The sequence below is a fragment of the Sinocyclocheilus grahami genome, unplaced genomic scaffold (assembly GCF_001515645.1).
Source record: "Sinocyclocheilus grahami isolate Dianchi unplaced genomic scaffold, SAMN03320097.WGS_v1.1 scaffold199.1, whole genome shotgun sequence".
In the NCBI taxonomy this organism is placed as follows: Eukaryota; Metazoa; Chordata; class Actinopteri; order Cypriniformes; family Cyprinidae; genus Sinocyclocheilus; species Sinocyclocheilus grahami.
This window is the reverse complement of record NW_015505378.1, coordinates 346731-373662: the sequence shown is the minus strand read 5'-3', so window position 1 is coordinate 373662 and position 26932 is coordinate 346731. Positions and strand designations below refer to the sequence as shown.

General features: G+C 39.6%; 2 protein-coding genes across 4 annotated transcripts in view; one reads left to right on the top strand and one right to left on the bottom strand.

Moving 5' to 3' along the window:
* The window catches only part of LOC107595237 (uncharacterized), a 70180-nt gene extending 48414 nt beyond the window's left edge, over positions 1–21766 (top strand). For all 3 annotated transcript variants that reach the window (XM_016285584.1, XM_016285586.1, XM_016285587.1), the window contains exon 2: positions 9124–21766. In XM_016285584.1, coding sequence (XP_016141070.1) covers positions 9308–20689 — 11382 coding nt within the window. In that variant the 5' untranslated portion in view covers positions 9124–9307 and the 3' untranslated portion in view covers positions 20690–21766. The remainder of the gene's footprint in view (positions 1–9123) is intronic.
* LOC107595255 (uncharacterized) overlaps positions 6237–26932 on the bottom strand; it is a 43673-nt gene continuing 22977 nt past the window's right edge. The window contains exon 3 of the mRNA XM_016285608.1: positions 6237–6776. Within this exon, the coding sequence (XP_016141094.1) occupies positions 6237–6776 (540 nt within the window). The remainder of the gene's footprint in view (positions 6777–26932) is intronic.

Genomic DNA, 26932 nt, shown 5'->3' with positions numbered 1-26932 from the left:
TGGCTGACTAAATACTTTTTTGCCCCACTGTAACAGTCCTGGCTGTAAATATCTTGACTTTTTTTTTTGTTTGAGTAGTAGAGAATTGTTTTTCCCAATTTTTTTCTGCAAAGGTTTTTCCCAATGTTTTCACACTACCATAAATAGATGCATTTATCCAGCTGTAGGTAGGAGTAGCTTTGATTGTGTCATTATGGGCAAATGGTCTGAACTAGGAGAAGAAAAAATGAGTCAAGGGCTTGAACAGATTAGTGTAGTGTCCAGCTATAAAAACAGGCATAAAAAAGGGAAAGTATGAATAATGTGCTGTGGAGCAGGATTACAACCTGCTGTGCACATATTTTTGCTGTAAGAAGGGTCTCTTGACTCTCACCTGAGGCCCTTGAGTCCTTATCAGCAAACAACTGTAAAGTAACTGTTACTTCCAGCCTTTCAAATAAGTAAGTTTCATCATTGTGGCTGTAATAATCAATTGGTCACAGTGTTTATTTTTATTCTTCTTCTGTGCTTTGGTCATTGTTTTCTGTAATGTTTTTAAAAAATGTTTAAAAAAAACTTGTAAGGGTTGACTAACTATATAGGTTTTTGAGAAGCAATCAGACTTGGTACAACAAACTGTACTATTAAACTATTTAGCAAATTTATACAAAGTCATTTACAATTTACAGTAAACATATTACAGGGACAATTCTCCTGATGCAAAGTGCCTTGTTTCCAGTACACATTTCATGGATGGCACCTTGTGAGGTTCGAACTTACCACCTTTCATTTACCAGCCCCAGAAAACTGGACCATACCACAAAATGAAAGAGTTGAGTGATGCTTGAGATTATACACTATTTGTGGCATGCATAACATGAAAACTATGAACTAGTTAGTCACACTAACTCTCATTAGATGAGCAAAGAACAGAAGGAAAAACATCCAGGCCCTCGCAGCCTCGCCATTAATGCCCCTGGGCTTGTTTGTGTTCCCAGTTTATCAACACCCCTGACTCCTTGTTCCACCTGGACAAGGGCCTCTGCACAAATACTGTGTGCCCCACTATCACAGTTTTGTCTCTTAAGCTGTGTTCAAGCCCAGATGGTGCTCTGTAATTCTAGGAATAGCACCTTAATACCCCTTCTACCAAGTTATGAACACCCCCATTTTCTCTCTAACTCTCATTAGATGAGCAAAGAACAGAAGGAAAAACATCCAGGCCCTCGCAGCCTCGCCATTAATGCCCCTGGGCTTGTTTGTGTTCCCAGTTATTCACCCACTTTGCCATTTCCCCAGGAATCTTAAACACCCCTGACTCCTTGTTCCACCTGGACAAGGGCCTCTGCACAAATACCGTGTGCCCCACTATCACAGTTTTGTCTCTTAAGCTGTGTTCAAGCCCAGATGGTGCTCTGTAATTCTAGGAATAGCACCTTAATACCCCTTCTACCAAGTTCTAATTTCAGTCTTAAGACAACATATTGAAATAAGTCATTTAACTGTCAAAATATTTAAGTCTATAATGTAAACATATGAAACTCAGTGAAAAAAAGACCACATGCTCAGAATCTTTCCAACTAAAAGGTTTGTGCACTTGAGATTGAGAAGACAGGAGAAATCAAGGACACATACAGACTACAGATAGTCATACAATAGACATCTTGCTCAGTCATGTCTCTCCGATTGTTAAAAACATATGTCCCAAATTCTAAGGTCAGAGTTCATTACCCTGTGGGCAGGGAGCCAAACTTTTGCATTCTTCACTAGAATCCCTTCTCGTATCTCTATGCAAGACCCCACCCTGATCCACACCTGAGAACATTATCATCAGTAATGCAGGCACAACCATGAATGTGTGCATTTGTGATTGCATACATACACAAATTTGCATGTAATGCTACAAAATTTACACACACACTTTTTCCCCAACCGCCCTGAACACCTTAGCTAACTCATAGCAATGTTAAAACCCATTGCTTTGCGATGTAATGTGACTGATTATAATCAGTTTTTTTTTGTGCAAAGGTAATTCCCCTTTTAGGCGTGGAGTGATTTGCCCTGCCACTCTCCCTCCGTTTGGCCCTAACTGAACCTCAACGTCAGTTGAACATACAGTATTTTAGTTGATACAGGCATTGAGCCGAAGAATAAGGGAGTTTAGCTCATGTGGTGCTGGGCTGTCCTCGGTCTTTGAGAGCTGCTGAGAGGATATGAAAGAAAAGTGGAAGTAAACGGCACTCGTTGCCAGACATCTAAAACTCACTTATCGTTGGCTTGAGCCAAGCTTCTTGAATCATGTCCACTGGCCAGTGTTTTACCTCAGTCTCTCTCTGTCTCTCTCTTCAAGCAAGATCTTGGGCTGAAAGCCAATCATCACAATAGATAAGTCTGATTTTAACTTTATTTTAAAAAGGTTTTAGCATAATAAATTATCAACTATTAAGAGAATTTCCTCTGAAAACAGAGGTCTATTAAGAAGTGGAGTTGAAGAGGTGGAGAATGTACACATTATATGAATGAAATGGCTGTAATAGATTAATAATAGATGTAATAAAACTGAAGTTATTGTATCCAGTTCAGAGCATTTGGGGACATTTTGGTCATTAGCAGCGATCATGTATCACTTTATCCTTTCGTCCTTGATGAAGTTAATTTTATGGTTAGTAAAATAAAGCTTATTCAGAAGTGTGACAAAATCCTCCAGCCTGGAAGAGGAAAGACCAGTGGAGGCTGATATTTTAAAGGGCTTAATTAGTGCTAATAATGTTCAAGGTCAACAGGTTCATAACGGGACTAGGAGCCTGACCCTCTTCTCAACTTATTAATGTCCCATTAGTTTAACCATCTATTGTTAACGCAAGACATTTTCTCACTTGCTCGCTGCGAGACTCGTGAGTAATGTTCCATATCCTTGTAGGCCTTTGGGAAATTGTGTCAAAAATGGGGAAAATATATTTTTAAGCTGCCTGAAACAAAGATTCCATCATGTTTATGGAATGCTGTGGTTAGCGATATGGAAACAGACTGGGTCAGAAATTACATAGTAAAAATGGTCTGGTCTGGGGTGGAAAGGGAAAGTTTGAAGGGGGATAAAAGGGGAGCTTCTGGTACTACGCTCTGGTCTACCCCCACAACACAGAAACACATGAATGCTTCCTACTTTTATCTAAAATTCTTCTCCACTGCTCAGTACATTTCTAGAAAGGATGGTTATGAGGTAACTGTCTAGCACAACTGTCAGTAATCTCATATCATACTGAAATATAACCTTCCAAAAAAAACCTCCATGACTGAGAGAGGGATCAAATCTGATATACTTCCTTCTGGTACCCATCAGCTATTGTGCATGGCAAAAGCTAAAAATAAATGGGTTTGCGAGCTACTGCAGCTGTGTTTACTTTCCAAGCTGCTATTAAAGTTCTTTAATATCTGCATATAAAACACATCAACTTTACCAAATGAGAGTTATTTTTAAGTGTCATGAAGAATTCGACTTGTTAATTCACATTAAAATGCTTGCAGGATACTGAAAAGTGCCGCCTCTCATTGTTGACTTTAGCATGGGTCTAAAAACTCAAGCAAATTGCTTAAATAATGGATGTTTTCAAAAATTATTTTAAAGAGAGCTGATTCTTTTGAAGGTCGGTCTGGCTAATAGTCCACTTTTCAGGCAGAGCACCAGGTGTGTGGGTGTAAATGCTGGCAATCCTTTAGCCAGTTGTTGTGTTTTTGGCGTGAGCAGACTTAAGCGATTTAGCTGCTACCTGTGAGATGAAAAGCAGTCCCATCATCCCATGAGGGTCTGTCACAATCCTCCCAGCTTTTTAGATTTTCTTTCTGTTGTCTTTGTCTTTCCCCTTCTCTTCGAGGAGATCTTTTACCACAGTGAGCATCTGGAAAAAGCCAACAGTGTCAGGGAGGCCACCCAACACTCCTTATTGGCTTACAGGGAGATACAAGGAGCCTTTGTGTTTAAAGGTGCAGGATTCTAGAGGATGTGCCGTCTTGAGCAGCGCTATCCCAGATGGACCCTTCTTTGTTTTTGGAGCTTTGTCTGGAAGCCTGCTCACCATTCCTAAAAATGCCAGCTGAACCCCTGCAGAGCATCCAGTAAATGGCAAAGAGTTTATGACTCTGATACACTACAGAGCTAAGTGGAGCAATGAAATGTTGATTAACTCAATGCTAAAAATTTAATTAGGCTACTTAAGATCACCATAGCTAAATCAACATTAGATTGTCAAGTCTATGTTTCATGTGAATAGCACAATTTATATTGAATATGATGCACAGGTTTGGTACCTTTTGTAGAGCATGTTAAATTAGTCACTGGTTCTATGTAGGCAGCACACTGGTTTTTGGAACAGAGCCTACATGTGGAGGTACTGGTATAGAAATAAATCTACGGTGTGCATGTCTGAAAGCATAAACGATGGACACTCACTGTAGGTTTCTTGTCAGCTTCTTTGTATTGTGTAAGACTTTGGCTAATGCCAGTGTTTTCCTTCTTAGTGGAAAAGAAATTATAGTTTTGACTTTCTGTAACATTGTTCTCAAGTGCTGGCTGGGAAATCAGGGTGCACTGTATCAGGCGTGAATCATGTGTACATTTATCAGAATTTAGTCTGATAGTTGCACACAGGAGTAAAATCAATACCATTAGTAACAAACAAATCATTTCAGACCCCAAGAGTTCATACCTCAAGGTTATAAAGACAATTTATAATTAATTTACGCCCAAGTAATGGGCAGGTAATTGCTTGGGTTCCATATGCTGTAATTAATAGACGGATTGCCAAGGGAAAGAGACAGAATAGGACTAATGGAGGTTTAATTGGAGATGATATCTGACAGGATATTTTCTCAGAGGTGTTAAACTGTGTGTTGTCATTGTGATTCAGACCACATACAGTACATCCTGTGTGGGGTGGGAGGAGAAAAATATATCTTAGGAAATTAAGGTTTTCTCAAAGACATTTAACTGTTACAGCTTAAATGAGGAAAACACACCAAATAATTAACATTTGAGATTGTGTTCACATGCCAAAAGATGTATACAATGTGACGTACAAACAAACAGAACTTTCCCTCCGCCCTGAGCTTTGTGTGGGTGCACGTGTGGTACACCCATATGGAGCTTTTGGTAGTGTGTGGGCAGGCTGATTTGACACCGGGCTGTGGAACACACAAGCTTGCCTTAATTGACTTATAAAACTGCCTAAAATGCTGTTTTATGGAGCCATTTCCAGACAACTCTCACGGGATTTGATATCAAGTCATACTTTGCAATGAAATGTGCAACGGGCACTCTTTATTTCCTGGCCAAGTTCTCATAAACTTTAATTTTTCATGAGTAAAAACTAAAAAACAAAGTTGGCTTACCAGAGAGCTAAAGTTTTACCAAATATGCTCTTCATATAGTGTCTGGATGGATAAGTGCATTAATTCATGGTCTGCGTGTGGCGAGGACTGGCTACAGGAAGAGTAGCGATAGGGTGGGGAAGTCGAACTGACAGTTGTGAGGATATAAATGACCCCATGTTCTTTGTATGCTGACAGCTCTGGCTTTGGTGATACTTCTAGTAGGCTCATGTGAGTCCTGCAACTTCGGTCTTTGTTGTCACAGTCAGCTTGTGTTCCCCTCTGTGGCCATTCCAGGGGGCTGGCCGGCCTGGGCAAACACAGAGGGAGACGTGATGTATGGCTCCCGACCAGATCGATCTTCGCCCTCTTCTCAACTTATTAATGTCCCATTAGTTTAACCATCTATTGTTAACGCAAGACATTTTCTCACTTGCTCGCTGCGAGACTCGTGAGTAATGTTCCATATCCTTGTAGGCCTTTGGGAAATTGTGTCAAAAATGGGGAAAATATATTTTTAAGCTGCCTGAAACAAAGATTCCATCATGTTTATGGAATGCTGTGGTTAGCGATATGGAAACAGACTGGGTCAGAAATTACATAGTAAAAATGGTCTGGTCTGGGGTGGAAAGGGAAAGTTTGAAGGGGGATAAAAGGGGAGCTTCTGGTACTACGCTCTGGTCTACCCCCACAACACAGAAACACATGAATGCTTCCTACTTTTATCTAAAATTCTTCTCCACTGCTCAGTACATTTCTAGAAAGGATGGTTATGAGGTAACTGTCTAGCACAACTGTCAGTAATCTCATATCATACTGAAATATAACCTTCCAAAAAAAACCTCCATGACTGAGAGAGGGATCAAATCTGATATACTTCCTTCTGGTACCCATCAGCTATTGTGCATGGCAAAAGCTAAAAATAAATGGGATAAGTGCATTAATTCATGGTCTGCGTGTGGCGAGGACTGGCTACAGGAAGAGTAGCGATAGGGTGGGGAAGTCGAACTGACAGTTGTGAGGATATAAATGACCCCATGTTCTTTGTATGCTGACAGCTCTGGCTTTGGTGATACTTCTAGTAGGCTCATGTGAGTCCTGCAACTTCGGTCTTTGTTGTCACAGTCAGCTTGTGTTCCCCTCTGTGGCCATTCCAGGGGGCTGGCCGGCCTGGGCAAACACAGAGGGAGACGTGATGTATGGCTCCCGACCAGATCGATCTTCGCCTCTGCAGGGTGCTCCCAGCAGTCGAGTGGAGTTGAGTCATCCTTCAGGCCGCAGGGAAACGAGCAGACACTCCAGCTTTGACTATGACAGGAGCTGGAGGGGGGATGTGACTTTTCACAGCCAGATCCAAACCTAGGCAGGGCTCGGACTCCAAACCAACCTGCTAAATACCAGAGCCAGGTGGACGACAGGATAGAAGAGATGGCCTTTGAGAAGGATGACACCGAAAGCAGAGTTGTTGAAGAAAACATAGCCGTTCAGTGTAACAGATTTATCTGAGATTTTCAACTGTTGTGCTTTTTTTTTATATAACATTGCAGGATATTAACTTGATGCACTAGTCAGTCATAAGACACATCTGAAACAGGGTTCAGAATTTACATATGAACTGATTTGTAAAAGAAGAATTTAGTTGGGTCCTAAAGTACATTCCTTCCTAAATCAACGAAAGCAGAGTTGTTGAAGAAAACATAGCCGTTCAGTGTAACAGATTTATCTGAGATTTTCAACTGTTGTGCTTTTTTTTATATAACATTGCAGGATATTAACTTGATGCACTAGTCAGTCATAAGACACATCTGAAACAGGGTTCAGAATTTACATATGAACTGATTTGTAAAAGAAGAATTTAGTTGGGTCCTAAAGTACATTCCTTCCTAAATCAAATTTGGGTTAATTTATGTTATGCTTGAAATATTAAGATGGACGTAAGTAGGGATGTACGGAATAAGTATGTTGATTTTGAGCTATTAAGCCTCAGGTTTACTGTAGCCCGAGGTAAGAACAGTCCTAAAGCAGGCAAAATTGTAAAATAGTCACAGTTATAGTTGTCTAATTTGAAGCTGCATCTTCTGTGGAAGTTTCACTCCTTTACTCTCTTCAGTATTTTTAAATGGGCTTATTATTTATGAAATAGCAGAGAGTGATATGCTTGGGCAAGAGCAACCATCTCTAAAGCTCCTTTCTCAGTGATGAAACAGTGGAGACTATTATTTCCAGGCTTCTCTGCCAATAGGATACTAAGATCAGTGGCTCTTAGGAGTCAATGTGTGTAATTTTTTTTTTCTTTTTAACAGAGTGCTTCAGGGGTTTGTTCTTAGGCGAGGTATGTTGTGCCACACCCTTATTAGTCATGCTGTCATACTTTACCAGTGAAATATTCACTGTACACTCAACATTATGAATTGCCTGTCTGTCAAAATGCCCCATTTGCTTCAAAAGAAATGTAATGCATAGTTCACATGTTTTAAAACGAGTCATAGCAGAGCTCTCATACCTGACTATTTTATCAAAAGATGAGCCCAGTGCTGTAGCCTGTGGCCATGTCAAGGAAACACAAGTTGATTGCATTGCATATACAAAGCATATTAAATTTGACAGGGAAAAAAACAGTGATTGTGGTAGAAATCTGTGAGAAGCCAACGGTAATGTATTGGCTTGTAAGATGGAAGTAAATAGATGTCGAGATAGATTACACAGTCTTTTGTATTGTGCAAGTTGCAGTACAACACATTTCTGAATTATATACAGCAGTGCACTTATTTATGGGAGGTATGAATGAGATGAAAGGTTAGGGTGACAAGTGAAAGTGAGGGAGGAAAAGTAGCTTGACCGACATTTCCCACTTTTATGCCACATGACGCAGATATATTGTTAGTGCTCTTTAATTTTGTTCTTGTACCATGCCATTATGGATGCTGGATCACAGGGAAGAATAAATCAGGTTGTGGGTTTTGGTCCAGAATTTGTTACCTCAAGGAGAAAACAGGAAAAAAAACAATCCAATAAAAAGTAAAATGCAAAAAGAGTTGTATTTTCCACATAATTTCCATAGGTCACATCTGTACATATATTTTCCCACTGCTTTTACTTATGTGGATGTGCAATTGAAAGAACGAGAGGCAAGTATTGACCTGTGATTGTTTATCCCTCCATCCCCAAATGGCCTTAAAGCAAAAGGCACTTATAGTCTTTCTGGATATATAACTATTTTCTAGGGTCAGCTGCTGAAAGTACGCAGTTAAAAGGCACTTGTATACATAGATTTTCCAAGCAGAGAAATAACACTTTGCTGCCAAACTCTCAGCTGCTTATAGTCTGTCCACAGCCAAAACACTCTTAGCCAAAGTAAACCTGACTATAAGCAATGTCTGGAGCACCCAAAATAGGTCTTACACAATTAAATGTCTTTTCACTGAGATTTTTATGTCATAGTAACTAGTGTGGTACATTTTGTGTACAGTTTCATGCTTTAATTTGCATTCTTGTTGATTTATGTGAATGAAGTGTAGGCCTACTGTGTGTGCCAAAATTGATGCGATTCTGCCCTCTTCAGGTTTGAAGTGGAATGTCTTGGTCTCAGTCTATTTCCCAGTGCTACAAAATAAACATTTTTCCACCCGAATGATTGCTTTCATGTGTAATTACAATGTATTAATAATGACTGAGTAGTACAGCATATTTTGATAGTGACATTTTTACGTTACATATGTTAATGCAATATTATCTAAAGTGAAAACTGACATTTTCTTATCCTCTATCTTTTATTTTCAGAACATCAAGATGACAGATGAACATTCCATCATTAGGGAAATAAAGAGATAAGGAAGAGAGAAAATAATCCTGTGCTTTGAACTTCTGCTACCGCAGGCCTATTGATTCTGACTGGAACACAATGTGTCCATGTCGCAGCCTGCACAGATAAGGGCCAGCGTGCTAAACTATCCACACCAGCATCATGACTGAAGAGACTAAACAGCCCTTGGCTGCCAAAGAGCTGGATAATGAGTCCAAAAAACAGGATAAGGGGGCCGTGGAGCATAAAATCTTAAAAAAGTCCCCTGAGCACTTTCACAATGTGAGTCTGGAGCCACAGGCTGTGAACAATCTTGCTAAGTTTGCAGAAAAAGAGAGAGACAACACGCAGCAACGTGAGGCTGTGATTCGGCCACAACAGGCTGGAAAGATTGATTTTAAGTCACTGCAGAATAATTCATTCAATAGCAACAGGACGTGGCCCAGCGGCAAGGACAGCCCTCAGTCACCTAGTGGAAAGAGTCGCAATAGAGACAAGAATAAAAAGTCAGGAAAAGGAGAGCGTGGCAACCCGCAGCAGTTGTACAGACTGAGTATTACAAACCCACGCTCAAATCCCACAATTGGGATAGCCTATCCCCAGCAGAAAATCTCACCTCCAAAGAAGATTGAGTCTAGCAGGGGTCCTGTCTCAGGCAGCTACCGCTTCCATGTACCAAGTATTCCAGAGCGAGAGGCTGAACTGCAGCAGGAAGAACTACAGTTCAGATGTTTCCAGGAGGGCTCGACTAACTTTACTTCCCAAAGCTATACCTCACAGGCTGTTGTCGCCCCCTCTGGAGGACCTGCTCACCAAAATCCACCACAACTGCAACAGAAGCCCAGCCCAATCGAGAGCAATAGCACACAACCTGCCAATGAAACTTTATTCCCTGACTTTCAACTGAGCGAATCAGACACATGGCAGTCTTCAGATAGGACTTTCAGAAACAATAGTTTTGGACTTAATTCACAAAAGCCAAACAATCTTGTGGACTTGAACAAGACCAACGCTAGTTTTATACCCATGCAATTTCAGTATGGATACCCATTGTTAGAGGAGTCAGCCTCTGATTCCCTTCCCTGTGATCGAAATGCACAGTCTCAAGATTACATTGATATTTCTGTTGCCCCTAACCAGGTTTCTCATAATTCATCTTCCTTTCCATCCTCTGCAGAGGAACATGAGGCCATGCAAAGTAATGTACAGTTTGGTAATGATCATGTAGAGGACAGGCAGTCATACCAGTTACACCCTAAACCACCCCGGTACATACAGACACAACATGGTGTGTCATCATCTGTTCCTAGCAATGATGAGAGCTCAGTATCAAGTACTCGCCAATCAGAGCACAGTAAAAGTGTTTCAGATAAATCTGATTCTTTTAGTCCAGTAGACAACAGGGACACAGGCTTTGCGGTAGTGGGCAAGAGAGGTTGCCATCTTAAAAATGGCACCACCAGCCAGAGAGTTCTTATTCAAGGCAGTGTTCATCATATTCGGAATATTGCACAAGGTTCAAGTTCCCAAATACATGTAATTAGCCCTCCACATAATGGTATTCACATCAGCCCAGGGCCTCTTGATAAAAGTGTAAGTAAACACCATGTCAGGGTATCACACCCATGGGAAGGACCAAACAAAGCCTTTCCACCACCACTCATAGACCAGACTTCTACATCTTACCCCTTTCAGTACCAACCAGCACCAGAACAGAGACCAAACGGCAATAATGGCCGTATGCCTTGGCAGCAGATACGCTTCACAACTGCCATCCCAAACCAAAACAGGATTGATCTTTCCAGGCAACTGAGCAATCAACAGCTTACTTTTTTGATAGGCCCATCAGACTGGCAAGATAATAAGCCACACAAAAACAGCAACCAGAAAGATTCAAATAACTTTCTCAACAAAAATACAAATGAGGGCTTCTCAAACCAAAGGCAGAACAGTGTCAAGCAAGGCTGCAACACAATTCCACCCTGTCATTTTACAAACAAGGTAGATACAAATCAAGGTCAGGTGGGTGATGCCAAGAATAAGTCATTATACTTTGGTATTAACCACTCAGTGCCAGTGACATCATCAATAAACTGTAGCTACCCTCCGTTACATGTAGCACCTTTAGGGCTGAAGATGGTGTCACCATATGACTCTCCTTCACATTCACCTACTCAAAATCCAGCATCTAGCAGTACATGTTCATCACTCTCCCCAGCCTCCACAAACTCTGTCAACAGTAACTCTGATGACAGCCAAATTTCAAAGGTTCTGTCCCCTCAGTTTTATCAGCAGCAACAGGATAAGGCATTGATATCATCTAGTAACATGAACACCAACCATCAGCATCACTACAATTCAGAAGCATCCAGAGGCTTGCACTATAATCAAGAAAAAACCAAAGAGAACATTGCAAGTTTCATGCCACATAACAGGCATTCAAAGTCCAACATGGACAATGGGAAAGGTTTTCTGGAGACCTACAGAACAGAAAACCATCCCCCACCTCCATATTCTGCCCACCAACTCGCCACTTCATTAGTCTCAGCAAACCTTGACCAACTGGATGTGCTTTTGACATGCAAGCAATGTGATCAGAATTTTAATAACCTTGTCTCTTTTCTTGACCATAAGCAATACTGTGGACAGCATACATTTGCACAAAATGATTTTAAAGATGTGCCAAAAGTGGAAGACATAAGGAAGTTTCAGACGGACCACACAAAAGCCATGTCATCTGGATCCAGTTACACAATTTTGCGGAGTTCTTCAGATTTGCATCTCTCTCTGCTTGGACTAAACAAGAATGGGGAAATAGTGCCAGATAATGAAACCAAAGGAGATATAAAAGATGATCCAATGAAACTGATCTTACCATCTGCACCCCTGCCGGATTTAGAAATGGAAGATCCCAAATTGGATAGCCTTATCACAGAGGCTTTGAATGGACTAGGCTATCAGTCAGACAATGCAGAGATTGATAGCAGCTTTATTGATGCATTTGTTGATGATGATCTCACCACTACTAAATGCACATCAACAAGACAGACTTTGACTGCCAAAGACTCCACAACATTTGAAGGAAGAACAAACAATGAATCAACATCCAGTGAGAGATCTCAAGCTCACAGCAAATATCATTTTGACTCAGACAGCCTTAGTTCAGACAGCAAACTCACAGACAGCTCTTTCAAAGAAAGCCAACATGAGTTGATACAGAAGGAAGTCCTCAAATCAGAAACTTCTCCAAAAGAGTCCCAGTCACAGGAGTCAAACTGCACACAAATTGAGTGGGAAACAAGAAAGTCAGAGCAAAGAGAAGAGGAAAATGATTACAGTTCTAAGTTTCTTCTATCAAGCAAGTTTTCTGCAAGATGTGGACTTAGAAGCTTGCAGAGTAGCACAGCATTAGTTAAAACAACATCCACCTGTGCCAGCAAAAGTCCAACAGCTCAGAAACCAATACCAACAGAAGGAAAAAGGAAGAGGACGGGTGGCGGAAGCTGGAGTAAAGAACTTATTCACAAAATTGTTCAACAAAAGAACAAGTTGCATAAACTCCATGTGAAGGGCACCAAAAACATGCAGTTTTCACTTGTGATGGAGAGAGTGACTCCTGCAGTGCAGAACCCTACTTTCAGGGAGTATGATTACGTTTCTGACTCAGATGATGACTGTGAGCCTGTGAAGATTGCCAGTCAGGGACGTCTCAGCCAGAGCATTCGTTGCAAGTACACATACACTAAAGAGTGCAAGGGGAGGATTTGTGCTGACAAGAGCCGGGAAAGTTCATGGAAACAAAACAGAAATGAGTGCTTTGATCCAAAGAAAGCTTTGGATGTCTCTCCATCCTTGATGAAAGACAACCCTGCTCACCAAAGGCTTAGAAGACGAAGCAGTAGGTCTTCCACAAGCAGTGAACTGAGCACATCAATAAGTATTTGCAGCGACAGCATTGGCAGCCCAAAAAGTACTGATCATACAGATTCTGACTCTGAGAAACGAATAGAAGTACAGAGGAAAGATCAAGACTCTCTTGAACAGAATGCATTTGAAGAGTCACCAGCAAGGATACGGAAAGAGTCTAGTACATCACTGGCTTTGACCGTCACAAAAAATACAAAAAGGTACAGCACTGATAAGATACTACTCACTGAGCACAAGGATCGGTTCACTACTTCAAAATGTTCAAGCATTATCTGTAAGACTGAAGAGACCGCATCAGAGCATACAATGACTAAAAGTACTGTCAGCCTTGCCAGATTCAAAACCTCCAGAGTGGAAATAGAGAAAAAAGGGGACCACTATGGTTTTGAGGCAGGAATTCTTGCAACCACAGAAGAGCCATTCAAAAAAGATTACCCAAAAAATATCACATCACCAAGAGGGTCTGGTATAACACTAAATCCAATGGAAAACACCAACAATAGAGATTCTAGCCATGTTTTTAAACTCAAAAAAGATGCTGTCACATCAAAGGGTAAATCCCACAAGAAAAGAACAAGTAGTTCTGAATTTTCAGCACCCTTTTTTGAGAAAGCCAGCAATGACAGCATATCAAGTGAAGAAGCCAGCAGAAGCTCAAATGATCTGTTCCCTGACCCCACACCTCTTTGCAGTTCACTTGTGGACAAAGTCTGTTTATCACCTTCAAAAGTCCATGATGCTACAGCACAAAACAATGGACAATGTCTCATTCCCTATCCTTCAGAACATGATCAGAGTCTAATAAAGTCGCCCCTTTCTTTTGACACAACATCGATGTTTGGTGACCTTTCAGTGGGAGGTTTTGAGAACAATCTTTATCCAGATATTCAGCTTGCCAAAGAGAGCTTTAGCCCTCTGGAAACTACAACAGATAAGAAGGAACTTTTTGAGTCATCATTCTCACCATTCTTAGAGCAGAGAGACTGGAATCTGATGGTTGATGTTACTCCTGTGCTGCCAGAAGAGATTTCTCAGTACAAAGAGGACTCTGACTCAAATGAAAATAAGACCAATTTTATCCATGTCCCATTTGCTTTGCCAGAGAAATTAATGGACTACAATCCAAATCTCAACAGTAGCGTGTCAGTTGATGATCTGGAAATAAAAAGAATAGTTACAGAGCTTGAGAGTCAGCTGCAAACAGCCAAGCTTAGCAGCCCTCCATTATTAAACAGTGAGCTTCCAAAACCGTTAACCATGAGCAAATTCTCTCCACTGAGACTTGACTCTGACAGTGAAGAAGAGGACAGTAGTTTAGAGATAAACTGTTCCTCAGAAAATCTGCAAATTGTCAGACCAGTAGACTCACAATCAGTGCTGTTTTCAGAACCTGACTTACCATGGTCTAGTCCGCTCACATTTGGATTGATGTGTGGACAGCAAGGTCTTCATACGCCAATGCATCCCTCTACTATCAACACACCAACTGATTCAGAACATGACCATTTGGATGTAAAGGACGGCATGGGGCTCACCATTTTAAACACAGAAAAAGGTTCACCTACACATCCAGAGGACAAAACAGAGAAGAATGACTGCTTAGACAAGTCAGAAGAAATGCTTGAGCATGAAATTTACACAGAAAATCTGATGAAGAGCTTGGAAGTGATCTCAGATTCTTTGTCTTCAGGTTTTACATCACCTCAGTCATCTCCTAATCAAGAGAGTGTGGTTCCTGAGGAACATGAAAAACAAGACCATGAACACTCTGAACAAAATGAGTCTGAGCATATGGAATCTAGAAACGCAGAAGCAGAGCTCACAAAGTTATCAGTGGAGACAAGCACATTTAACACAAACACAGCTAAACTAGAAGAGACAACCAGTGACATTTCTGGGTCAGGCAATAGAACAAAAGTCAGCCTAAATGAGACTAGCAATGACACACTTCACAATGAATTAGTAGCTAATGAACAACAGCTTGCTGAGAGTTTCTTTGAGAGTCCACAAACTACATACTGTGTGAACTCAAATGAAATTGACTCAAATAAATCTTCAGTCTCCATATCTGAACCCAAGTGCGAGTCCTCTGTCAGCCAAACTGAGAATGCTGAGTGTGATACACAGTTTGGTATTAAAGACTCAAATAATGCTATCCAAAATCCAGACTTCTCCAAAATATTCCACTTCTCAGCATCCCCTACCATACCAAAAGACGAAAACACCCTGTGTGTAGGAAAAACACAGAAATGTGATGAAGATTCAGCTCTAATTGCAAATCCAGAATTATTTTCTGAAGACAATGGACATGCATCTGACAAAACAGGTGGAACAACAGACTGTCAGTCTAAGACAGACATCCAACAGCCCATTTCAAACATCAAGTCTCCTCATTGTGAAGACCACTTATCAACCCATTCACAATTAAACAATACACAACAGGTGGTTTCTCCTAAACATATTCCTGTAGTTCAAGATGAACATGAATATACAGCCAGTGTGGAGAGGACCATGCCTGATAAGACATTGTTTTCTGTGCAATCAGAATGTGAAGAGAATCAACAAAAGAACTCAGAGCAGAGTTCTAAACTTCTTATTTTGAATCAAGCACCAGAGTTTTCCTACAACTCTATCCAAAGTCCTTCTGAGCTGAAAGATAATGGTCAACTACCAAGCACAGTTACCCCTGCACTGAGTAAAAACAGACCAGCCCTGGAAGACAAGAACTCAGATCAAATTAATATTGGCAAGTCAGATAGTATAGATCCAGCAATAACAGAATTAAATAATGCATTTAATCCCCATCTGGATTTAGTAGAAATCACAGAGAGTACATTTTCTAGCCCTGTAACACTGTTGACTGTGGACAAAATCTCAAAAAAAACTTTTTCTGAGCATGCTGGGGCATTATATGACTCTCAAGATACAGGTGCACTGTATGATTTGAAACTCAGCCCCCTAAACTACAGTGAAACAAGTTTCAATGACTACAACTTCACCTCTAAATGTTTAAACAAAGACCAGCCTGATGTAAAATCAAACTCCACAGACAGTTACATTCTCAATGTCTGTGCCTTCTCTCTTGATGAACCATCATCATCCAGCCCAACATATAATGCAAATGAACAAGAGCCAGATATTCAGGGTCACCTGACTGGACTTGATATACCCCAAACCTCTATAAATAACAACCAAAATTATATCAAATATTCAAGTGTCTTGGCTTCCTGCAGTAATTATGTTGAGGAAGGCAGTACAATTGACTCTGAACAAGTCTTAAAACTTAACCAAACTGACATGAATGGTAGTCACCTTCCACCTGAAACTGTTGATTACATGGATCTGCACCTCAAATTTCACAAGAAAGCAGATTCTGAAAAGCTAGACCACCAGATGATCACCAGTGAACATGATGCAATGCAGAGGTCAACAATGTTAGACATCAAGGAGATACTTAATCCTCTGATAAACTGTGCAAAAGCAGCATCCATGGGTCTTACATTCACATCTATCCAAAATGAAGGACCAAGTCTACAGTCAAATGAGACAAAAACATCACCAAAAAAGGGTGGTACACAGAATGCAGTTCAAGGAAAATTTCAGTGTGAAATATGTGCAATGTTCTTTCGCACACAACCTGGACTTAAAAGACATAAAGTTATGAAGCATGTAGTAAAGACTGAAGGAATTTCTTCCATTGAAAATTTAAATATCAGCAGTCAAATGTTCATGCCCATTTTAGTGCCACACCCAACAGAAAAAACACTGAAAGGTTGCATGGATGTTATAAGTCCAGCAGTTCCTTCACATCCAAACAGAAGTGAAATCTCAGATGGAAAAGGACAGCAAGCAGATCCACATTTGATCGTTCAAGGGATTCCAAGTGATTCTGATATGTCAACGATCCCAGAAAGTTGTAATATTGATCAGACAACTTCTCTAAATGAAAAAGCAAATAACAGTAACACCACTGTGGACATGAGCAGTGAAATGTTTGCTCCAAAACTGGTAAAGCAAGACACATTTTCAGATGAAATACTCGGCACTCTTAAAACAGATATATTGCAGGCTATCTCTCCAGGTTTTCGCTCAATGGTACAACAAAACTGTCCTAAGTCACCTGAAAAACAGGTCCCAAATAGCAGTCACGGCTATCATGATGTCAGTGTGAGGGAGGAACAGAAAAGTATGGTAGCAACTATCAGCAGTGAAGAGCAAAAGGAAGAAACATCTTCCATAGGGCATTCTATATTTCATAAGAAAGGAGACACATATGACATTGATGATGTTGTGACAAAGCATTATGCTATTACCCCAAAATATGTTCAGACAGAAGATGTCCACTATCCACTTGGGGATTCTTCTGTGGCTATCAAGTGTGAGAACACCTGTTCTCCTGCAGAAGACAGTCATGTACTTACTGGTACTTTAGGAATAGGACCTGATCTCAAGGCTTTCTTTGAGGACGAAAGCACTTTTTCTCAATTATTCCCAAGAAATGATGACAGGAAACGAAAGAAATGTGCAAGGGTCTATGGTAAAAGCAACAAAAAGCAAAAACAACAGTCCTGTTTAATTTTAAACTGCCCTCTTACTGGTGCCTTTATTGATAAGTATGAGGAGTCTAAAGAAAATAAGATGAGGCACAAGTTTAGCAGTGACACAAATGACCCTTGTGAATACGAAACCATTGAGATGACTCCCAAAAGCTTAGTAAAGAGTTATATAGAAAATGCATGTCATTCAAAAGATGACCTAATGGATAAACAAGCTAGTTATGAGGAAAATGTAGAAACTGGCATTAAAGTATTTTTATGTGAAAAAGAGGGCACAATTAGACAACCCTTAGAGCATCAGGATGATTCGCATGATTGCATTGTGCCAGAGAACATAGTTCCTCAGGAAGATTGTAAACTAGAGGTTCCTGCTACAGCCTGCCTTCTCCAAATGGTCTGTGTTCAAGAAAATGTCTCTTGTTCGCCAAGCACTGAGATACCAAACCTTAACACGACAATTCAGCTTCCTGTACCATTTTTTGAGCCTGAGAGAGATATGACTTTGGTTGACACTATTACAAGCACAGAACTGACGGACCCTGAAAGACCTTGCAAAAAGCCTGTGGAGCGGAAGTGTAGGAAACGCATTGAACCTGGACTCAAACCTAAGCATAAGCAGTACAAATGCAAAGTGTGCTTCACATGGTTTCTCACCTTAGGTGAGCTTGACTTCCACAAGCTCTCTCACAATCCATCACCTCCCCCAACTTGCTATATGTGTGTCCAACGCAAGTTTAGCTCACGGGAACAACTTAGGGACCATCTCAGGGAGAAACACGCCAAAAACAAAGCAGGTGTTTGGACTTGTGGCATGTGCTTGAAAGAAATTTCAGATGTCTGGATGTACAATGAACACTTGCGTGAGCATGCCACACAGTTTGCACGAAGAGGCCAGTCTCAGAACTCCCTGTTGGACATGCCTGGGTGTTTCATGCAGGAAAATGCTGTGAAGAACTTCATATCTTCAATAATGCAGCATCGACCCAGCAAAGCTACAAAAGGAGACAACCTTAAATCATCATCTAAGGAAGAGAGAAGAACTTCTTTAGATGTTAATGGACAAGAGTTGAAGGTTCAAGAGGAGTTTGATTCCACAAGCCTGAAGACTAAAACAAGTATTGGGGGAGGAAGTAAACACTGTGTGCTGACAACGCTTGAGGTTCTACCTAAAGCAGAGACTCCTTCCAAAAATGCTGAGATGCATCCTAATTGCAAAGACCCTTCAAGGGACTGTCACCACTGTGGTAAGCAGTTTCCAAAGCCCTTTAAGCTCCAGCGTCACTTAGTGGTTCACAGCTTGCAAAAGATTTTCCTTTGTCACAAATGTCCAGTGTCCTACCAAGAGGCAAATGAGCTTAAAGACCACCTTAAAAATGATCATGAGGAGACAGATGAGCCAGACTCAAAGCATACCACACTGTATACTTGTGAACTCTGTGCAGATGTCATGCATGTAATTAAGAAGTCCTTCATCTGCAGTACCTGCAACTACACGTTTTCCAAAAAGGAACAGTTTGATCGTCACATGGAGAAACACCTTGCTGGAGGGAACAAGATCTTCAAATTCAGGGGAGTCATGAGACCTTGCAAGCCTTTTAATTCAAAAGATGAAAAATCTGACATGCCACCAAGCAAGAGAAGGAAGGCAACGGAGAGCAGCTTAGACATGACAGCATCACACATGCAAGGCATTCCATCATTGTTGCCAATCATAGATGACACTGCACAGAATAGTATGGAGGACCATTCTACTGAAACAAACAATACCAATGTGAAAATTGAAGATGTAGCCGAGAACTTCCCTGAAGTTGCCAAGGACATTATAGAGTGTACAGTGCAAACTGATTCTGCAGAACAGAGTCTTTCATCAACAGAGCTGAAGGAAGAGGATGAAAGCTCTTCTCCATCTCATAAAATCCAAGCGTATGAGCCCAGGGAAATCAGTGCAACTGACAAAGAAGCTCTGACAGAGATTTGTGACGTTAAAATAGAAGATGACTGTTGCACAATTCCAACAACATTGCTAGATTCAGAGATTAACATTGACATAATTCCCAGACAAAACGAAGACAGGGTGGAGACAAACCCTTCAGTAAGCCTTGAAAATGCAAGTGAACATGGGGAAATAACAGACTCAAGTGTATGCACCATTCGTGTATGCGGTCAAACAGACGTAAGTTTACCAAAGCAAGACATGAAAGGTCTCTCATCTTGCAGTGACTTTGAACTCTCATCTGTGAAGCGGTCTTTAAATGAGACAAGCTACTTGAAGCAGGATCAAACAATCAAGACTTTATTCTCCATCAAGAGAAATGAGAATAAAGATGATGTTAACACTCATGACAGTGAACATCGGACTACTGGCCAGGCTAAGCACATAAATATGGTCAAATCTGAGGAAACTTTGAAACATAGTCTTGAAAATAACCCAAGGTGCCTTATTTCCACTGATTCTGCACGTCACACCAACATCTCTAATACATGCGAAGAAAAGGACTCAACCAAACAACAAAAGAAGAGGAAAGAACTTAAGACACCTCACAGCTCTCAGAGAACACCATCTCCAACTGCAAGGGAAAATTTGGGCATTGACCCAAGAGTCAAAAAGAAGTTCAGACCTAGCAGGAGTGAAAATATTGATAGTCAAATGAAAACCGATCTTCCCAATGACTATCCAGTGCTTACATCAGTAAAGGATGACACAGTCAGCAACAAAATAATCTCCAAGCATAAAATAGCATCTTCTAATCTGGGTCTTCACCTAAAAAAAGGTTCTGTAGATTTCACACAAAAAAACTTTGAGATTGTACGTCACTTCAACGGAGATTGCAAAGGGAAAAAGAGCATTCCTAGGAGACCCATCCATTCCCCTTCTTCCAGGGTCTCCACCCTGAACAATTCATTTAATAAATCACGGTCCAAGCCAGGGGTCAGATCCATAGAGACTCAGTCATATCGTACTGCAGAGTCACAAAACAACCTCCTCAGCCAGCTGTTTGGCCAAAGACTAACTAGTTTTAAAATTCCTCTAAGGAAGGACACTTCTGAATCTATTAATTAAGGATTAAATGGATGCTATTAACGAGGAGGTAATTAAGTGATCCACTAGGCATGTTATTAAGGCAGTTTATTCATGAGACTAGGATTGTATGCCCCCTCCTCTGTGAAATCATTTAACTCCTTGTTTAGTCACTTTATTGCATTCCTCTTGTAAATGTGTATTTACATATATGTGAAGACCAACAAAAAAAAGTATGAATATAGGATGAATTTGTTGGTTACAAATGAGTTTATTTTCTCTATTTTATAGCGGACCATTATCTCTAAGAGAGTGTATTTCATCAACAACAAAGAAAGGTTTTTGGAAAAGAATTTACTTGAAAATGAACTGAGAATATTTGAGTTCCTAATAATGCATGACACTTTTACATTACATGTTCTTAGATGTTTTCCTAGCAACAGGACCAAAAGACATCCTAAGTCTGGAACATGTCAATGTGCCTATTTTATATGTTTCAGAGAATTACTCCTTCATACTCTTTTACTTTACTGTATTGCGAAGACACTCATTAGTATTAGATTTTGTATCACTAATTGGTGCTATTTTATTATTATTATTATTTGTGTAATGTGAACACAATGTCTTATAACTGAAGGGAACATGTAGCAATTACAGTCATCATTGCTGGTACTCAACAGTTTTAGAGTAAATGACACAAAAATATTGTGTAAGATCAATCAAAAAGAAAGGGTTAATTTGTGTCTTAAATTGATGTGTTCAGAGGAGGGCAAGGGAAAAGCCTTTTCCAAAACTGAATTTAGTTTAATTTCATCTATAATATGAACTCAGGTGCTATTATTGCGCATGAAACCCTTAGGAATTCTTCCCATGCACTGATGTTACCATACAAAAACCCCACACATGATCATCTATAATGTCCCCCAGTTCTTTAATTATTACTATTTACTAGAACAAAAGGTGCTTTGTCATGTTTATATGTATCTTATATTGTATAATATTGTAGGTTGGTCTATTCCAGTGCAATGCATAATGTCAAAGTTCTATTTTAATAATGTGCAAAAGATGAAGAGAAAAAGAAAAATACAAAGCCTACTGAAGGCTAATGAGTGGATCACAAAGAGCATCATATAAACTTGGTTATTAAAAAATATTTGCATTAAGCCTTTTGTGTCTTTGTCTTCTTTGATGGTTTCCTTTGTTTCAATTTGACAGATCCACTGCATGAAATATGTGCTTATAATTGCTTACAATATTTAATCTTGAGAGAAATTTCTCAAAATACAATGTAAAAGAATGAACGGTGTGCAGTGTGTGATAAGAAATGGAGAGTACATCTTTGTTGTGTCCTTTGAATTCACATTTAATGATCACTTTAAACTGACATCAAAATGAATAGGTGAAGATCATAGAGCCATCAAGAGTTGACAACCTGTTTTGCAGGGAGAATGTAAGCTTTGATCAGAAATGACATGTAGTCTTCCAAAAACAATTGTGTAACATATATAAACACAAACAATGGAATCCAAAATGAAGACCATTACTAAAAATGCTTCTATTTTGCATTTGTCTCGTTTAGTTTTTTTTTCCCCATTTCAGATACAATATAACAGTGCAGTATAACAATTAGAGTGAACAGCTGATACAATGTTGACTTTCTAAGTATTTGGTTTGTCCACTTCTGCTTTAATGACAGCAGAGTTCAAGCTGATATGAAATGCTGTGTATGTTTGTTGTGTAATACCTGATGATCATGTTTAAAAAAAGTCACACAAAAAAAAAAGTTAGAATTCAAATTCGGAATCCAAATTTTTCAGTACGGTCTTCGACTTTTGAACCCCACTGTATTTATGCATTAATTTTAGAAAGTTCACATCCTAAAGCTAAAATTTATTTTGATTAGTTTACCGTTCAGTAACGCCAAACTATGCTCTAATGAGAATTGTCACGAATAACAGTTTTGTTTTTTGTTTTTTTAGTAAACAGTAATTCCTCTATGCTCAAAAACAATGGCACATCATTCCATAATCATTCATACACAATAGCACAATAATTACCCAAATAAGAGCTTCTACTGGTTATGCAAATGCACATCGCAAACAACAGGAAATGAAGTTTGGCTGTTTGATTACCATTACTTATTTGTTGCTCAGAAAATGACTAACACAGACAGTCATTTCAAGCTGACTTCTCACTGTGTGTTTAGTGGCTTGTATCCCTACATGAACCTTATTCACCTTCACATAGGAATAAAAAGCCATAAGACACAACAGCAGTAATAGAAGCATGGCAGTGAGGGAACTCCCTGGCTTTGACCAAAGATGTAGGGGCCCATATTGGAGGCACCTGGTAGAAGAAAGAAAGAGGAAGGAAAAAGATTGATAACTCTGAAATAGATATGACAAAGCTAAGCAGGCAGAAAGACAGATATTATATTGTGAAATTGATATTATGATCTCAGCTATCATTACGTGTCACAGTAGGCATCAAGAGCGAGGCATTTTCAAGACAGCTACGTTTCTATGAGGTCTAATTCATTAATCAATCAATACAAATGTCTTACTATGCGATACACACAAAAAAAGCTTCTGTAGCCATGAATCATGTAATTGCCACTGATTACTCTTTTGGTTTCAACCAAATATGATGTGAAACTCATGATTAAATGTTCATTTAATTATGCAAACAGTGATTAGTTCAATTATTCTGAGCAAATTTTACCACAACGCAAGGTGCTCACTAAACTACAGTTGCCGAATACTAACGAATGAATTTAGGCTATATGCAGAAAAAATGTTGCAAATGGTCAGGGCGGCTGATTTGAATTATTGACTGTCAATCACTCACGAAAAAGAAAACTTTTCATTGGATTTTCTCTCAGTGCTGTTTGTTGGTGCCAAGCAATAATTGTACGGCTCCTTGTCAGGGCTGTTCCGATCATTTCATTTTAGAGCAAAATCTCCTGGGAAACAGGACAGCTTTGCTCTTTGAAGTGGAGTGACATTATCACTGTGGCTGGCCCTGAAAATAGCATCAGATTCGCCATACTGACACTCACAGAGGGCTGAAGATCAGGGCTAGATAGAAATGGGCGATTGGTCAGCGGTAATGACATGGAGTCTAAAGGGAACAGAGGCCATCTTCAATCTCACCTTTCAATCCCAGCAACCCCCGGTCACAATTCAGCAGCGCATAGTGCCACTCGCAGCTTTTGTCACTGATGGAATATTACTGGGGATTCCATCACATTGCCCCGATGTCAGAGATGGAGAGCGACAGCTGGAGAAAAAGTGATAAATGGGACTCTATTTGGTTCGGGGAGAGCTTTCAGCTCCCTGGGCCACAACACAATATTTAATAGAAAAAAAGTCATTTTGCTGTTAATTTATGACTCATTTGGGGGATAATACCAGGCTGTCATCCACTTACAAGAGTAACAGGTAAAGATGATTTGATAAGAAGGCTCCCCAGGTTTCCCAGTGCCGGAAAACAGGAAATGCGACACACAGGTAATGCCTCAGATGGAGGATGCCCATGTGTAAACCAGCATGAGTTATGATTTATGTTTTGTCAATATCAAGGCATGAATGAAAAGCCACCAGCACTTCATAATAATAGCAAACAAATGACAGACAGAAAAATCTGAAAATCAGAAAAAAGTCAGTCCCACTTTAGCATTTAAGTGCGTTTCATTTACATTCTGTATTTTTTATGAATATGAAATAAATTTAACATTAATGTAATGCTCAGTATACTCCGTAAAAAAATATCTGAAAACATAATTGCAGTGCATTTTATATTATACAGTTAAGTATGATCAAAATGTTTTAAATTTAATATAACACTATTAAAATGTTTCTAATTTGTACAGAAAATACTGTAAAAATGCTACAGTAAATCAATATTATCCAATGGTACCTCAAGTGGAAAAACTGTAAATGTTTAAACATTGCATTATATGTAATTTTACTGTAAAATATTCAAAAATGTATGGTTTTTGGAAGTAAAAATTTTTTTTTTTAACAAATACTTTACAGTGGAAAACAGTAAAAGGACATTCCCAGAAGTCCATGTGTCCATATGTGATTTTTAGAATACATTTTGTTTCTTCTAATATCATATCGGTGTTTTATGCTACATTTGCTGTTATTTGGTAAAAGTTTATTTAATTATTTTAGTGTCATGTGTCCCTGATGTGTTTTGTGTATAACCTTTTGCAATTTGCACCATCAATATATACACAACTATTTTATGAACAGCCTACATAAGATGAACTTTAATTCATTATGTGGCTTTCTGTTTTACTACCCGTATTATTATGGTGATTAGGAGTACATTTAAAAGTTAGTTATTTACTGTAAATTTAACAATGTTTTTATGATGGTTAAAAACACATGATCGATACTCATTTTTACTAGTCTTTATAATCACTAAATGACATTAGAAAGTCCAAAATGTAACAAAGTTATATCAAATCTTCACCATTTAACAAATTAAATTAGACAGGCTCCAAGCATTACATTTTTAAAAAGCACCTGAAGCACCTATATATATATATATTTAAATACTTTTTTTTCTTATTTCCTTTTTTAAAAAACACAAATGCTTTTATTGCTGCTCTTTTTTTCTTAATGTTCTTCTATTCTGACATGTGAATCACTTAAATTATGTATGAATGGTGCTATATAAGCACAATTACTATTATCACAACTGAGGTTAAATTTTTTTACAGCACATTACTGAGAATACCTTTAAAAATGTATCCAGTCTTCATTGAAAGACTGTTTTCGAAGCTCCATGCCATATGCCTGCTTATCTGATCCTCCTTGCTTTGTGAGTTTTAGACTAGCCTGTCAGAAATAGGAGGAAAATGCTTTAAAGAGACGACAAGTATGAGTGTGGGAAAGACACAAGTGATGGTCCCTCAACAGCCTGCGCAGTCAAACTAGTCCTCACTGTTTACTCACCGCATCGAGAAGCTGTGTATGCATCACAGGGCTTTGAAAGGCACATCTGAACTACAATGATGTTCTTTTGAAATGTCGAGCAGTCTCACAGGTCGCATTAGATGCCACCTGCTGTCAGCACTTGCAGCAAAGCAAAGGAGTCCTTGATCTCCTTGAAACAGAGCAAGAGAACTTGAGTGCATGTCAGTCATTTCAAAACATATGGCTGAAGACCATGTAAGTGGCACACAGTTCACTCAAGGTCTTGGTTTAATGTTCTACTTAGATTTTAAAATGATTGCAGCTGCACCCCAAACAAACCAGGTGGATATCAGGCCGCGTGACCTCTGAGATTGGGGTGAGCGCAAAGTAGACAGCGAGCAGCATCTGTGTAATGAGTTGCCACCCCTGACACCATCATCTAGCATGGGTTGTGCATTTAGATTGGCCAAGGTACACGCTGATGAGCTCTCAAATTGTTCCCGCAAAAAGTTCAGCGGAAAACAAGTCTTAAGCCTGGGGGTAAAACTCAATTAATTATTAATGTGGTGTGTCATAAAACACAGGATAAGACTCGAAGGGAAATGCTAAACACCTCAAAGCTAAAATAATACCTCTACTTGGTTTCTCTGTGATTTGGAATACAATTAAAAACTCAATTTTAAAGGTTTGCGAGAGTAATAACGGCACAAGATTAATTCACAATTGGAGAAATGGCCGTTTAGGGCCATCAGACATTTCTGGCTTGTTAGCAGTGCGGTTTATTCTCCTCCCAGAGGTAATATGCCATACTTCATTAATTCTTAATAGACATAGCCTGAAACAGTGCAACTATTCATATTTCACCACTGCTACATCCTCTCCTTAGCTGTCATACCCCTAAGGCATTTTTCCCCCAGTGTGAATCACGGTTTGCACTAGCATTGCATGTGTCTGAGCAAGAGAGAGTGTGTGTGTGCGAGATCGCAATTGACAAGGGTACAGCCCGCTAACAAACAACTTAAAATGTCAGGGAATCCAACTGTCAGGCGGCTCAGAAGTGGCATGGGCCGTGGCGTTACCATATTTGATGGTAAATCCCAGTGCTGGCTGTGGCTAACTCAGATTAGTGATGTGATTCGGGGTAGACGTCAAACTACTGAGGACAGGCTGACGTTTAATTACATCAATTACAAAATTGAAAGCGTTAGAGTGAATGAGCAGCTATCGATGAACAAACACCGCCGGCTCGGATTAGAGGCAAATTCGACATGCTAGATAAACAGTCCAAAAAAAAATACATCTGTCTGTTAATACACACAAAATACATCTAGACTTCAAAGAAATATATATATATATA